The sequence below is a fragment of the Lupinus angustifolius genome, chromosome LG01, assembly GCF_001865875.1.
Source record: "Lupinus angustifolius cultivar Tanjil chromosome LG01, LupAngTanjil_v1.0, whole genome shotgun sequence".
Classification (NCBI taxonomy): domain Eukaryota; kingdom Viridiplantae; phylum Streptophyta; class Magnoliopsida; order Fabales; family Fabaceae; genus Lupinus; species Lupinus angustifolius.
Window position 1 is genome coordinate 2,491,080 of NC_032009.1, and position 16,612 is coordinate 2,507,691.

At 33.2% G+C, this 16,612-nt stretch overlaps 2 protein-coding genes across 6 annotated transcripts; one reads left to right on the top strand and one right to left on the bottom strand.

Annotated features, from left to right (window-relative positions):
- On the top strand, positions 2,730–4,149 carry LOC109346753 (transcription factor IBH1-like). Of its 5 annotated transcripts, none has more exons than XM_019586514.1 (4): positions 2,730–2,871; positions 2,904–2,922; positions 3,324–3,890; positions 4,058–4,146. In XM_019586514.1, exons 3-4 carry the CDS (start codon positions 3,325–3,327, stop codon positions 4,122–4,124), a joined length of 633 nt encoding a protein of 210 aa, XP_019442059.1. In that variant the 5' UTR covers positions 2,730–2,871; positions 2,904–2,922; position 3,324; the 3' UTR covers positions 4,125–4,146. The 5 variants fall into 5 exon arrangements, with proteins under 5 accessions (XP_019442059.1, XP_019442067.1, XP_019442076.1 ...); XM_019586522.1 differs by having other exon boundaries at positions 2,904–2,917; XM_019586531.1 differs by having other exon boundaries at positions 2,732–2,922; positions 4,054–4,127.
- On the bottom strand, positions 7,360–10,434 carry LOC109346775. The gene is made up of 5 exons (XM_019586562.1): positions 10,071–10,434; positions 9,723–9,878; positions 9,217–9,312; positions 8,969–9,089; positions 7,360–7,775 (listed from the first exon to the last, which is right to left on the bottom strand). The coding sequence occupies exons 1-5, from the start codon at positions 10,365–10,367 to the stop codon at positions 7,612–7,614; spliced, it is 834 nt and encodes a 277-aa protein (XP_019442107.1). The 5' UTR covers positions 10,368–10,434; the 3' UTR covers positions 7,360–7,611.

Here is a 16,612-nt window from a genome sequence, read left to right on the forward strand (position 1 = left end):
AGAACGTTCTTGTTTAAGACACTGTTCTTGGCCAAAAAGTGGGGCATAATGCATAACTTTGCCTTAATAGATTTTGATGTAAAGAGGATGAATAATAATTTATAACCAAAGAGAAATAAGAATGATATTTGTTAAAGTGGAGAAAATATAATTGATATTCTTAATTTATAAGAAAATGTGAAGGTAATAAAATAACGTGTACATTGGTTTCTCTAACAGCTAGCAAGATTTGATTAGTGGGAGATCAAATTAAGTTAGAGGTGAAGAGAGAATAGAGGAACCGAAATCACTTGTCCCTAAATTTTGTCTCTATCCTATTAAAATACATCAAATATTATAATTATGCATTTACTATTTTACTAATTAATTAAATGATGTATTTTAATTGGTCTGGTATATTAATTAGGACACAAATAAAGACAGAAGATCTCCACTCTCGAATGAGAGATGAAAGGACCTAAGGACACTTTTGAGAGAGAGGCCCATGTGGCGAGCATGTGGGGAATGCATTGTGCCCTTTTTCTGTAAGGCAATGCCAAATCCCAAGTGCCCTGGAATTCAAATTCCTGTGGGACCTGAATCACTCAATCAGCAAGTTTTTCGGATCATGCCATTTTTCTTTCTTTTCCTTTTCCTTTTCCTTTCCCTTTGTGTTCCTCCTAATATATTTGTATGGCCATCTTTCTCTCTCACACACAACATGAAGCCTTGTCTACCTTCTTTCTATCGTGTATATGAATCACTCACTATATATACAGAGAGACATGAATGATTTGGTTATTACTTAATGCTAACTGTACTCAAACTTACACTCTCAACTACTTAATAGACGTATATATGGTTCACTAGTTGAATTTAAATTTATCAAATCCCTGTCAAATTAACTTTTTCAACCAACAAGAGGTTGGTCTAGTAATGTAAAGTATCATTAGATCCTTAGATCAAAATGTTAATGATTCAATTCTTGGAAATAACACTTATTGAGAGGGACAATCACACACCGAAAAATATCAAATTAATTAGTTGCCCTTATTTAAGCCGAACTTCTTATGTCTATCACTAAGGAATAATTTGTTGGACTTTATATATATCAAATTAATTGCTTTATATATATGTATGTATACTTACAATTGTTGCACTTTGACATAGGGTCATTTTAACAAGTGAAATAACAATATAAGTTAAAAACACAATAAAAGAGTCTATCTTAAAAAATCATTCTTGATGTACCGAATACAACTAACTAAGGAAAAATAACTTGTTTGCTCTAGTTTCTTAAATAATTTAGGACACCTGTTAACCGTTTTTAAAATAAAAAATATCAACATAGGTGCATTTTAAGGTTGCTCACATGCATTGAGAATGGGGTGTACCTTGTCTATAACAACTTCCCACATAAGGCAGCATATTTACCACATTCTAACTCCAACATTTTAGAAACATAGAGAATCAAACTAATTATTAACTATTGGGATGCTTAATTACCTTTTCTCCATGCCAGCTTTTGAGCATACTCCTAATTGATAAAATTAACGGCGTATAAGATCTTATTTAATTATGATTATGATTCGAGAACATGCCACATGCATAAGAATTGGATGGTAGCCGAACAAAGTATACCTATTAAGTGTTAACCAATCCCAAATGAAAAATGTGCATTTCATGCCAACTCCTACCAATGTTTTGTAGTTTGTATCGCTATCTATCAAATCAAATATAACCAATGGAATAATAACCAATTTTCTTTTTCCTATTTGCCAGAGTAATAATTAAACGGAAATATATGTTTGGAACTATTAACGTTTTGTAAACAATATATAAACTTCCGAAAAATGACTAACTACTAGATGTGCCAATCAAGAAAGCTATAGGTAATGGCGGTCCTACATATTTATCCTTGCGAGTGTTAATAAAGAAAGCAAATTCTTGCTTGGCTTTCAATTCTTTATTATTTTAATTTAAGAGATGTGTTTAAAATTTAAATAAAAAAAATAAAAATTATGAATCAAAAAATTTGGGTTGCATCAAAGTGTTTCAATTGACAGTCGAAAATAATTTATTTCGACCTTTAAGATATAGAGATCATGGAAGTAAATTTTGCTCCTATTAACAATTTCCCCTACATACATGACAGATCAAACTTGTGAGACCATACTAATGAAACACAATAACTCATCAAATGTATTTGGTCTTATTGTTAAATTATGAATGAAACTAACTTTTATTTTGGTACATTGATATTAGCATACCATTTAATCTATCCAACACTATTTTAAGCAAATTGTGTTCATAAAGGAAATGCATTATTTATAATTTGAAAGCATGTTAGATATGTTCACAGTTCACATCATGATCAAAGCATGTTAGAGATGTTCACATAATCAATTAATACATTAAGAAAGTCCTCCACAATGTAATCATTCCAAATTAAAAAAATTCGTTGAGCTTAATGGTAAAAAGAAAATAATTTAATTTTGATACATCTTGATCAAAATACAAATACAATCTTGGGTCTCACGCAGTTCCACTCGCGGGCCATATGCACATTGTTCCGAAGTGATTCGTATTTAGTGAGTTTTGTTTTTATTCAAAACAAAGATACTGATGTTTGGTTTGCATTTCATTAAGGTCACCTTTAATTTATTATTCTTTACCACTAATCTAAATACATTGTTTTCTTTATAAATTATTCTATAAGGTTAGAGTAGAGTGGGCCATGGATTCCATGTGCCAGCATGTGCTGTGTCTTTCTCTCTAAGCCCCACCACTCTCTTCTTTCTAGCACTTAAATTCCTCACATTCTCCCTCTTCTCACACCTCTCTCTCTTTGATCATATACTACTTTGCTTGGATCTATAACACTGTGTGAATCAGAAAATCTTTACCCATCTACTTCTTCTCTGCTACAAGAATTTTTATAAGGTATGTATTAGTTTATGTTAATATCTTTAATTTCATAAGCTAGAATGCCCTAGCTAGTATATCTGTCAATATATTTTGCTATCTAGCTAGAACCCATATATTATGGATTAATCATGATGAATAAACTTGTAAACAAAGTTTTAGATTAGGATCCGCAATTACAATTAATCAGACTGTGATACTATTTGAAAAAATAGAGTTATAAGGTTGTTTGATGGTCAAGGAGAAAGATGTTGAAGATTCGAATCTCGCCCACAGTAAATATTAATATACTAAAAAACTGTGATACTATTTTTTGCAACCAATTTGTGATTGCAAATGCATTTGTACTTCACAATTATAATAAACATGACATAAACCATGCTTAATTATAGCTAAAAAGTTATTTTTTTCATTTACAGAATGTGGAATTCAAGATCAGCCAATAAAGAATTTCTCAGGACTTGGATAACTGGTTTAAGAAAATATAGCTCTCAAAAGAAGAACATGAACATGGTGGAGAGAAAGAAGGCAATAAAGCTATCAGCAGATTTAGCCATGGCTTCCACAAGAGATAAAACTACGCGCTGGAGCAAGGCTCTTATTTCCAATGCTTCAAGAGATGACAACAACAAGATCCTCACAGAAAACATATTAGACTCATCACCAAAGCATACTGAAAAGGTGGTAAGGAAAAACTTGAATAATTTATCACCGTTTTGTAGCAGAAGGATTAAAAGCAGAAAAATCTTGAGAAGAAGCCGTACAATGATGGATAGATCAAAGGATAGGGTGATGCCTAGTTCTATTGCTAAGAGGTTGAAGGTTCAAAAGAGAACACAAAAGCTCAAGAATTTGTTACCAGGTGGTGAATTTATGGATGATGTGTGTTTGGTTGAAGAAACCCTAGATTATATACAATCCCTGCGAGCTCAAGTTGAAGTTATGAGATGCCTTGTCACTGCTTCAGAACTCTTCATTAATCCATTGTAAATATTTATATCTCTCTATATATGTAATATATAGATATATTAATATGAGTAGAGATTAACTTCATTATTATAGAAGTACCCAAAAAACTTTATATATTATATTTTAAATATTGTGTTTGTTCTTAATTTCATAAGTTCACATTTAATTTTTCCTTGCAAGCTAGAAGTGAAGGAGAAATGGAGGCATTGTACAGAGGAAAACATATATGTAATGTAAGTCAATCGAATTAAGCTTTGATTTCATCGATCGTGTACTATTTTCTTGAGTTGGTAATTCGTATATATCATCAAACCAATTAATGGTGAGGAATTTGGTAATACAAGACAATCAAATTGATGCTTTACAAATAAGCATCGATCAAATCAATCAGGGTTGCTAACTATTAATTTATCTGTAATTCATTTTATTTTGTTGTGATAGAATTAATTAATCTATACAGTTCTATACCAAGCGAATTCCATATAGGTGTGTGTGCTTAGGCCAATCATAGATTCATAGTAAATTAGTAATATCAATTCAATAATATTAACCAATGGATGTCAGTCTTAAGCGAGCTACATATGATATAGTTAATGGAGGTCTCAAATTTTTTTACTTGCATAACTAATTTTCATTTTCTGGGTTTTGATTCTTATACAAAGGAAATCTCACTCATATAAAACAAATTTATACTTCAGACATGAATTTGTTCAAAGTTTTATTATAGTAATCATTTTATTATATTATCATAGTTGATATAGAATTAAAATCAATATATCTATCTTAGATGAACACGTATAAGACCATTCAAAATTTATTAAGAAAATGACTAAAAAATAGAAAAAACATATAGGACTTAAATCCTTAATAATAAACGATAATAATTTAATAGAAAATGATTAACATACTCAAGATTTTTATAACATTCTCTTTTATTTTGCCCTCATAATTTCATAATTTTTTATGACAAATAATATTCATGGTTCACTTTCTATTAAATGTCAGTATTAACTACACAAGGCCATATAGGCACGAAGTTAAATTTTAGAGATGAATGAAGAGAAAAAAAAGACTCGTAGATCATTTTACAAGTATATTTTATGGCTCCCAAACCTTTTATTTATTTTTTTTTCCCTCCAAAATCTAATTCTCAAATTAACCGGGGGAGAGAAAGAGAGGCAAACTCTTTGTAGATGTAAAATTTTATATGCCATGTGGATTATTGATTGTCCATACTCCACAGTGACTTTTGCTGATTTGAGTGAAGAAACGTGCTGCAGATTTTGCATTATTGGTGCATATAAGAAGAGGGGGTAACGCAAGTTCAAATTGCACGTAAGAGTTAGCTACAGAGCCATGACTATTTGCTTAATTTAGATATGGAGGCACCTATACTTAAACAAGTATAAATAAGTTTTACCAAAGAAAACAAGTATAAATAATGCACACATAAAAATAACAACTCCTGAAATTGAAGATAATAATACCAATTCAGAATCTGTGTGTGTGACTTGCATTATCAAACCTTTGTTATGACAAATCATATATATTTTGTGACTGTTTTTACCTTCTCCAATGAATAAAATATATCATTTTGAATACCAAATGTGCAGTACGTACATTTTCAACTCTTGGAATTATCTTCATGAAATGCATATACAATCCTAATACATAGTTTAACATGTTTAGTGAAATAATTAACAGACTTTGCAGCTTCCTACACAGTTGGCGAAATAAGGTGATATCTTACACTTGCTATATGACCTAATTTACCTAAACAACAATGGGGAGTAAGTGGAAATGCAATGACATTGTAGGAAGTTGCACATCCAAATCAAATACATGTTGCACAAGAAATTTAAATATGTAGGATGATAATAAAACATCCTATTTTTCATGATAGATGATAACTTGAATAAAAAGATATGTTAAAATATTTATAAAAAATAAAAAAATTGCTTCAATTAAATTTTATTACATCACAGAAAAATGATAATGGTAATTGTAAATTAATTATTAATAATCAGTATTAGTGTGCCTTATATCATTTTTTTTCTTGTGGTGTAAGAAGATTTGTAGATTAATTTTATAGGAGAATATATCATTTTTTATTTTATTTTAAAGTTTAATGAAATAATTAACAGACTTTAACTAATCAATACATAATACAGTTCACTTTATACTCAGGCTCATTAAAAAAAGTATTGTTAGACTTTATTTGCTTAGGATTGATCATTTATTATGAGTAAACATATTCAGACCATTTAAGGCATCGTGTGTAATTACCTCAGGGTTGAATAATTCTTAACATTTCTAATTCACCATCCTTAAAGACTTCTTAAATATATAGACAAAATTTAGTAGCCATTTTCATATTTTCAAATCAGGATTCATTTGGTTTTCACCCCATACTTGTTTTATTTAGTTTCGGGAAGGGGTTTTATTATTTAGGCCTATCATTATTTAAGGTTTATCTGAAGTAGTTAATTTTTAAAAGATATATCAAATATAAAAGGGTAAAGATAGATTCTAGTTTTATTTGATAAAATGTTTCATTTCTATTTCTATTTTTAAAGGGATCTACTTACTTTAAAAGAGGTCATTCATTATAAGAGCAAGTAGAAAAAACATATTTTACATCTTAGTCATTCATTCTATAAAAATTCAATAGTTTGAATTAAAGAATAGATTTAAGTCATTAGATCTTCCTATGATGTAAAATAATTTCTTTTTACTTACTCTTAGAATAAATGGACCCTTTAAAATCAACTAGCCAAACCTCTTTGACTTAAGTTTTTTCTCTCTCTCTAACTGAAGGTACTCTTGTTGGTTGACAGCTATTTTTGCTCCATTAGTAGATACAATCTTTCATTACCATTGTCACTTTGGTTCGTCCATAATTAACTTGCCCTTTTTATATCGACCAATGACCAACCTAATCAACATAAACTATCATATGTCTCATCTTTTTTGGACCAGTCTCTATCTAGTCTATGGGTACAAACCGTTGTATTAGAAGAGTTAGTGATAATTGGATAATTTACCAAAGTTTCATTGGGCAAGATACATTGTACAACTGCAAGCTTATTTGCATAGCCCATAATGACTTAACTTCGGCCTAAAGTGCGGAACCTGACTCTTTAAAGCGTGACACAGTGGAGTGAAATGAATGACCCAAATTATTAGTTCAAGGGATTGGGGTCCTCTCCATCATTATTACCAACATTTGATTTTCAATTAATTAATAGCAGGGATGGACCTCTGCTACCCTATTTGTTCTTTGATAATGTAATTATCATGTTATTGTGATGTAAAGAATCGAATATTCGACCTTTTAAATTTCCGGAGATCTAACAGAGTCTTACACCACTAGACCAAATATTTATTTTGTTCTTGCATTAATAACACTATGAGTTGGTTGCAACTTGGTAGACAACAATTATCAAGAATATCCTTGTATGCTCTGGCGAATGTTAACTTATAAGATAGGAAATAAATTATCATAGCTATGTATCCTTTAGATTATTATCTTCCAATAACATTGACACTTCTATGACATGCATAACCCCAAACCCAGGTGACAGTACCAAAAAATAATGGAAATGTACTTCCATCAATAATATTTGGTATAATGGAAAAACACTATACATTTGGGCTTTTGGAATGAAAAGACAGAACTAATGAGGCAAGGTAGTAAAAGGAACCAGAGGAAAAGAATAGACAGGAAACAGTGTATAATTAGGTGCTTGAAAGGCCTTTCCATAGGAGAAGTCTGCGTGGTCGATCTAGAAACCTGGCCTGCCAGGCGGGTTCCTCGCTTTCATAGACAAAGCCGCTTTTCATATACAATTTCTTCGCTGGTTCATTGTCAACAGCTACATGGACGTACAAATCTGTTATGCCTGAAAGACAAAACATAATTTAGTCACTTTTTGGTCTAGGAGAAATCCAATCTGAATTATCATGAAGGAATACAGTGATAAGAGAAATATAGAGAAAGGAAATTAAAAGACTGTGAACCCCAAACACAAACCAAATACCAAGTGATATATAACTCAAATGAGTCTCTCTACATGGACCACAACAAGGATGTGAATATGCACTGAACATGGATTAATCAAAACAGTAATCACAATTCATTGGTTTTCATGATGTCTAGTTAGTATCATAAAATTTGAAACAACAAAGTTAGATCAACCAGGGAAGAGTGGAAAGTGGTGTTTGGTATCCAAATTGAATATGAAGAAGCCACAAATAACAATAATTTTAAGTAAATCAAATCCCCGACTTTGAGGCAACCATACACAAAACTTCCTTCTATTGTACCCGCTTATGGACAAAACCCTTCTATCCCACAGACACCAATTAGGAAACCTATTGACAATAGCCACAATATTGTTGTTGACCAATTTGGAAGCCACCCGTTATATACAAGACTAAGAGTATAAAGAATTCGGTTAACAGATATTACAGCATCACTTGTTGAATTAAAGTGGCCGTGCAGTTTAGATCCTTGTTGATCTTTATTCTTTACTCCTACTCACTATAAACATCAAGTTGTGCTGAATGCTTAAACATCATGAGGTATTTTAAAGGTGCAAAATTACATCAACTAAAATTATGTAATCTTGTGTGTTAGTATAGCATCTAACAAACAAAATTGATTTCATTTCTTGCCTTTGAGAATACAATATATTTACTCTACTATATATAAAAGGACTAACATGCAGAGTACAATTAAGAAAAGACAAAATTATAGAAAGAACTGGAGTTTATATCAACAATAAAACTAGCTTGCTGAACACAAGTATACTAGTCCAATATGTAGCTATAAAGATTGAAACTTTATGAATATCTGTAAGACTTCTAAATGATCTTCCTGAATATCACTTTCCTATCCAAACAAATAGAAGTTAGACAAGAAAGGGACAAGGCAATTAAGAGTTAAAAAATCAACACTTACGAGTGGCAGCAATTTATTTGGTAATGGCATTTGATAAAGAATGTGTATAAGCAGTGCTTTTTCAAGGCAGTTAGAATGATAATAGTAACATCCATGCATAAGTTATCAGTTAAGTGCTATTATGTTTCTTACCCCGATCATGAGCAACTAACTTTGACTTTTCAAGCAGTGCATAGCCCAACCCATTTCTGTGCAACTCGTTTGCAACACATACATTACTGAGGTATGCCCTTGTGGTATCGGCTCCAATAGCCTAAAAGTAAACAATTTGACGCATGCAGCATATTAGAATTTAACAACACACATGCACAAACACAACTTAACAAACACACATGCACAAACGTGTGCAGATTTTAAAATCGGGGAGAAATGATGAATACCTCTGGTTTTGTCCCTGCAATTTCATCAGGAAGGCTCAAACATTGATTAAGATCAAGACTACCAACTATAATTCGCTCTTCTCCATTGGAAGAAAACTACAAGGCATACCAAAAATATTTATTTAACTAATTTTGTTAAGAAACAGAAAACTGATAAACACATCTACCAAGAGAAATCTCATTATCACACTTTAAACTTCAGATCAGTTTGCGAGTTAGTTTTCGAAGGGTAACAGGGGAAAGGAAATGATTGAGAAATACAAGATGACTTTGAATCCTCCCCTTTCCATACTTCCCCTTCAAAACCGAACTCACAAACGGACCATAGAAATCCAATGCAAGGACATGGAACTGATGAAGGCAATATCATTAAATTATTCACCGATAAGAATAAAAGGTTCAAATCCTGAATTTAGTCTCATGCTTGTGAGTTTAACGCAACATACATCTATGCTCCCCCGACCCAATAAAAGGATAAGCAGATAAAAGAAGGAAGTGAAACAAACCTTACATGAAGAGCATAAATCATCAGAGAGGTTGGATATATGGTTCAATAGAATGGAAGCATTTATGCAAGAGACTCTTTTAAAACCAATTCTTTTCCCTGAAACACGCTCCTTAAGTGCTTCGAACTCGCGCTCAGTCAAGAACCTTATATGATCCTAACACAACTTAACAAACACCGAACACATTCATAACTAGGAAACGGAATACACTGTCTTTGTAAAAAGCTCATTCTTTTATCACAATTCAAGCATACCCTTTTGTGAATTGATATCAAAAAACAAAGCTTGGAGATAAATTTGATAAATAAATGAAAAAGGGTAAAATGGGAATGAAATTATGAAACTCACTCGGAGGCCAAAGGTGTCGGGGCTGAAGTCGTTGAAGGAACGGACACGGAGAGAAGCGGCGGCCCAAAGCTCATCCTCGTAAAAGGACTCGGCGATGGTTAAGAAAGAGGTGTCAATTTTTGGAAAGTGTTGTTGGGTTTCGATGGAAACAGAAAAAGAGGATTGGATTTGGGTTCTGAGGTTTGAGAATGAATAACTGAATGAAGAATAATAATAAGAAGAAGAAGAAGAAGAAAGTGGTGAAATCTGAGGAATGTGAAATGGAATTGGAAACGCAGAAGAAGAAACGAACGTCATGTGTGTGTATTTTTGTTTTCTTTTTTGGATTATCCACGCATATTATCTTTCTTTCTATAATAACCCTGTCCATCCGATTTTCCTTCAATCATAGGATTATGCTTGCTTACAAGATTATAATATTGTTCTATTAGTCAATCTTATGCATTGAAATCAATGTTTACTGTCGTTAGGTTTTTCTCATGAAATATATCCCCTAATTACCTAGTCTATTTACTATTTAGCATTTTGTATTAAATGATAGCTCAGATTTATTTAATAAAAAATTCTGCTATTAGTTTATGCAAGTGTCGTATACTTGTATGTCCCTTTGCTCAATGCATTTGTTTTTTCTTTTCGCTTAAGTTTCTTCCATGGTGGATGGATGGGCATATAATTTTGTATGTTAGATGAATATAAGTCAAAATAGAAAGTTTAAATATTTTCATATCTGCTAATTATTTTTTAAAGGGTGTAATATTTATGTACTAAATATGTAAAGATTTATCCATAGTCAATAAATCATTTATTTTTGTTACTTTAATTCAAGAGTCAACTATAATTAAAAATGGATGATAAATTATATAATAACAATATAAAAAACTTAATACATAAAAAAAATTGGTTAAGATACAATCTATTGCCTATATATAACAAAAAAAACTTATATCACCTCATCATTTGACACATGTCACATTCTCCTTCATTTTTTCTCTCCTAAGTCGTTTCATGGTAATCATATGTACTTATCCATGTTATATTTGCTCTTTCTTGATTATATTAATAATTTAATAAATAATTATTGTATTTTTATAACTACACCTTAAATTGTATTTGAATTGTTATTGAGGTCCATGACTTTCTTTCACTCTTCCAACAATCTTTCTCTCCAACAATCTTTTTTTTCTTTGGTTTCATTTGAGCAACTAACTAACTTTCTTTAAACAGAAAGTATTGCAACTAAACTAACTGAATTATAAAGCTATCTAACCCTCCTCCTTAATTCAGTTTCCATTCAGCCTTAGAATCCATATCTTCGACATCAGTTTTTCAAGCCTCTCATTCTTAAATGGTTTGATAAAAATATCAGCAATTTGTTCTTCACTTTTGCAGAAAACTATATTCAATCTTCCCTTGCTTACTTGGTCCCTTAGAAAATGAAATTCAGTCTCAATGTGTTTCTTTCTACCATGTGCCACTGATTCTTGGCAAGATGTATAGCTGACTTGTTATCAACCATTAGCAATGAGTTGTCATCTTCTTTCTTCAGCTTTAATTATGCCAACAAAGTATCTAACCAAAGGCTTTGACAAGCTGCCATACATGTTGTTATGTACTCTGCTTCACAAGAGGACAAAGCAATCACATCTTGCTTCTTTGAACACCATGAAATTGGAAAATTACCAAGCATAAACAAGTACCCTGTTGTGCTTTTCCTATCAAGCTTATCACCACACCGATCAACATCACTAAAGCCAATCATGTGATGATTGAGGCTGCTGATTCTATTTGTAATAAAAGGCCAAAATCCATAGTTCCTTTGACATATCTGAGCAATCTTTTTGCTGCTAGGAGATAACATCTTTTTGGTGCCTCCATAAACCTGCTAACCAGCCCTACACCATATGCAATATTAGGTCTAGTGTTGCATATATATCTCAGGCATCCAATAATTTGTCTGTAGATGGTTTTGCCTACAACTGCTTCATCTTCAAGTGTTGAGCTTCCTACTTCAACAAGTGTTGAAACATAATTACATCCTTTAATGTTTAATCTTTACAAGACATCAACAATATACTTCTTCTGGTGTATGACAATTCCCTTCTTGATTCTAATAAGCTCTATCCCTAGGAAGTGGGACAAGTTTCCTAGATCACTCATGTCAAACTCATTCTTCATGTCTTTCTAGAATGAGTTGATTTCACTAACATTGTTGCTTGTTACCAATAGATCATCTACATAAAGACAAACTATTAGCAATTGTTTCAGCTCTACACCTCTTATGTACACTTCAGTTGTGCATTTTGAGAAACCAAGCTTCAACAAAAAACCATCAATTCTCTTGTTCCAGGCCCTTGGTGTTTGCTTGAGGCCACAGAGAGCCTTATGCAACTTGTACACCAAGCTTTCATTCCTTGCTACCTCAAACTCAGGTGGTTGAGTAACATACACTTCTTCTTCTAATGGGCCATTCAAAAATGCTGACTTGACATCCATTTGTTGAATATACCAACCCCTATAGCTTGCTAGTGACACCACCAATCTTATGGTTTCCATTCTGGCAACATGGGCAAAGACTTCATCATAGTCTAGGCCATGTATTTGAAGGAAGTCATTTGCTGCAAGTCTGGCCTTGTACTTAGTCATTTCTCGCTTTGGATTTATCTTTACTTTATAAACCCATCTTACATCAATAGCCTTCTTTCCTCATGGTAATAGAGTGAGCTCCTAAGTCCAGTTCTTCTCAATTGACATAAGTTCTTCCTACATAGCATCAAGCTAGTGACCCTACTTGACTGCATCTTCAAAGTTTACTGGTTCCATTTCAACCAAGAGAGCCATGTGCACCAGTTCCCCTCCAGCAATGATTTCTGAGTCTGGAAAGACTTCATAGTCACTCAACCTTGACATTGCTTGTTTAACTCTTTGTGGTCTTATTTGGTTTTGACTTTCTGCAGCAGATGGTTGATCAACAAGCAATGGTTCTCCTTCTACTAAACCTTCATCAAACTGCATCATTGTGTGTCTTTTTGAGTCAGTGCTTGTTCCACTCCAATTCCAGCCTTGTGTTTCATCAACTTTCACATCTCTACTCAACATTATCTTTTGACTTAGTGGATCATAGACCCTATATGCTCTTGTAGGGTGGTATCCAAGCAACACAATTTTCTTGCTTCTGTCATCCAGCTTCTTCCTTTGAACTTCAGGAAGATGAACATAGCAAATCGAGCCAAACACTCTGAAGTGATCCACCATTGGTTTTGAACCTGGCCAAGCTTCTTCAGGAGTAGAATCACATAGCCTTCTTGTAGGACTTCTATTCATGATATACACTGTTGTTGAAACAACTTCACCCCAAAATTTCTTTGGCATGGACTTTGTTCTAAACATGCTTCTTGTTATGTTAAAAATGGTTCTGTTCTTTCTTTCTGCTGTACCATTGTGTTGTGGGGTATATAGAGCAATTATTTCATGAACCAGTCCTTCTTTGGCACAGAACTCTCTCAATTCACTTGACATGTATTCTTCTCCTCCATCAGTTCTTAGAGTCGTCAATTTCTGTCCACTCTGCCTTTCTACTTGAGTTTTAAAGTTGATAAAAATAGTTAATATTGTAACGCCCTGAAAAATACTCTTTATTTATTATGCGAAAAAGTGAGTAAATTTTTTTCTTTTGAATTGGTGACATAAAATTGTTTCCTTTTAAAAACCTTTCTTTTCCAGGACATCACTTTAAGTAGCATATAACGCGGAAATCAAAACCGGTTACCTAACGGTAACTGAAATGATACAACATTTCCTGAATATACATCTTCATAGATATATATAATGGGTTAAGTCATAGTCGGTTCATACGGACTAGGTTAGTAAAGGTGGAAACTACATCGCCACTAACAACGCAGCCCCCACCAAAAACAAAAAGGGGACATCGACTGGCCCACAAGCTGACTCAAAAGATTCCAGGAATGTTGGACCCCCCACTCGGGTCCTCCTCCGAGTCAGACACGAGGTCGATCACCTCCACCGAGCTCTCTACATTGACGAGCTCAACGACCTCGTCCACCACCTCCTCTTCCTCCACTTCATTATGCCACAACTCAGCGGCATAATTCGGAGGGGATGACATTCTCAAAACTGGAGCCTTCTTGCAGGGACCTCCTCCAAGACCATTGCTCCTCTTGGCTCTACTGGATGACGGAACATCCAAATAATCTGGCCACGTCCTATAACCGTGGGAGGGAACAGCGCCATCACTCCTGACTGGCGGGTATCAAAGTCCAACCTTTGAAGACGTCGACCTCTTTGGCGGCAAGGTGAACGAAGCGTCAATATAGGTGTCGGGGTGAGGGATCATCATTGATGACCCGTTGCACACCATGTGCAACGACAAACCGCATGGGCCTGTGTATGTATATTTGTGCCCGTCACTAGCCCATTGTCCCATCGAGGACATCGTGAAGTGATAACCTCGAATATGAGTGTTGTTGTTGGCCATCTGCAGAGCAAATATATACAGAACAAGAACAATACAACAGAGAGAGTAAGACATCTAATGAACATAAATTCATTGACGGCGTGGACTTACTCAGAATATCACACTCGGATATGAAAAACAGTTCATATATATATATAACATATCACATTATAACTTATCAGTTGTTCTCGTAAACAATTATCCAATCCACATGAGTAATATAACCAAACTCATCAATTGTTCTCATAACAATTATCTAATCAACCTATGTAAGATAAACAACACTTATTCCCAAACAATATCATAATTCACCATTTATCAATGTATAATTCATCGACATGATATCATGACTATAATTAAATAACACATAAGTAGGGATGGCAAAATGGGCTTGGCCTGATGGGCCAGCCCGTTCGGATAGGTGTTTTTAGTGGGTCGGACTGAGAGTTTTAGCCCAAAAGTCCGTATTCAACCCGTAAAGTATTCATTTGTATATCATGTTGCTCATTGCAATTAAGATTAAACTTTTACAATTTTAACTTATGTTTGGATGCTTAAGCATATAATTCTTCTTTCTCTTTGTAAAATGAACATTTAATATCTCATTATGTAGTTATCTATTATCTTCACTCTTATCCAATTATTGTACTTGTTATGAGATAAAGGTGAAGTTTCACTGACAATTAGGGGTGTTTGAATCAAATTTAAACATTTAATTAATTGAAATGGAAAATTGGAAACTCAAATAGAACTAGTGATTTTGATTCCTTTTGGAAAATTAATTGAATTCGACTCAATTTCAATTTATATTTTTAATGTAGTCGAATTCAAATTAAATTGAGTAATATATATATTTTATTGTGATTGATTTATAATATAATAGTTCTGATTCTTATACACTTTTTAAAATTTAAGAGTTATAAGCTCTATTGTGAACTGGGAGTCTAAAAGTTTAAGATTATGGTAGTTTATTGTTTAGAATTTACAAGTTTTGTACTAATGCAATATGTTATTATGAGATTGTGTTTTTTGTTTGTGATTTTTTGTTTTAAAAGACATTTACGAATTGTTTGAATTATTTATTTTTGTTTAAAAGCTTTAATGTTTGTTTTGAAAAAAAAACAAAACAGGCCAGCCCTGCCAAATATGGGGCGGGCTGGCATTTTGAGCCCTTTTAACAATAAGAGTCGGGCCAGGCCAACCCATATTCTGACGGGCCAAAGGCGGGCCAGGCAGGACCAAGCCGGGCTGGCCCATATTGCCACCCCTACACATAAGTGAGATCATACTCCAAATAATAACATACACATATATTATCTATAACGGACATCATAACTCACCATTTATCAATATAAACAATAATGTATCAACATACATTTCATAAACAAATATCATAACCATAAGTAATAATATGTGCATAAGGTTAATGATGCATGATGTTTGTAACTTAAATGTAGGAATCCACTTCCACAAGTGCAATATATGTATGTTATGTCATGATCATCCACCTTACACCAATATCCTCTAAATAACCTAGTCCGAAATAAATCAACCATATGCATATGAACACTAACCATATGCATATGAACACTAACCGTAGTTAGATGATTAAATCTTTTAATCATTATTTACCATGCTCGGCCCACCTTAAGTCATCTCCATTAGGAATGCTTCTTGTGGGTCCCGATCTTACGTTAACACGTAATATAAAGGAAATACATCCCACCACTACGACCATCGCTGAATACCCTGGACGGTCCCAGACCAAGCCACTTACGGTCAGACGATCTCGCTCCATGGTATCACGTATCCTTTTCTGGGCATCGCCCTAAATCATAAATCCTTCTCGGAATACTTTCTTTAAAATTAATTACCGAGTTTGACTATTTTAATTCCAACACCTTGAATACTTTACTTTTTAATTCAATTACGGTGTTATACCAAAGTAGTTTATATCACATACTCATACTAGGGTTATTACATACTCAACCAATCAATCCAAATAGTCAAACACAATTACTGTCTCTCGCCCAAGCGAGGACCCTTCGCTCAAGCGAATATTCAATCAACA

Coding starts and splice junctions, on each gene's coding strand:
- LOC109346775 (XM_019586562.1), bottom strand. CDS start 10,367: ATGACGTTCGTTTCTTCTTCTGCGTTTCCAATTCCATTTCACATTCCT. Junction 9,879..10,070: donor CCGACACCTTTGGCCTCCGA/GTGAGTTTCATA, acceptor AAGTTGTGTTAG/GATCATATAAGGTTCTTGAC. Junction 9,090..9,216: donor TTGCAGGGACAAAACCAGAG/GTATTCATCATT, acceptor GTTTACTTTTAG/GCTATTGGAGCCGATACCAC.
- LOC109346753 (XM_019586514.1), top strand. CDS start 3,325: ATGTGGAATTCAAGATCAGCCAATAAAGAATTTCTCAGGACTTGGATA. Junction 3,891..4,057: donor GAACTCTTCATTAATCCATT/GTAAATATTTAT, acceptor CTTGCAAGCTAG/AAGTGAAGGAGAAATGGAGG.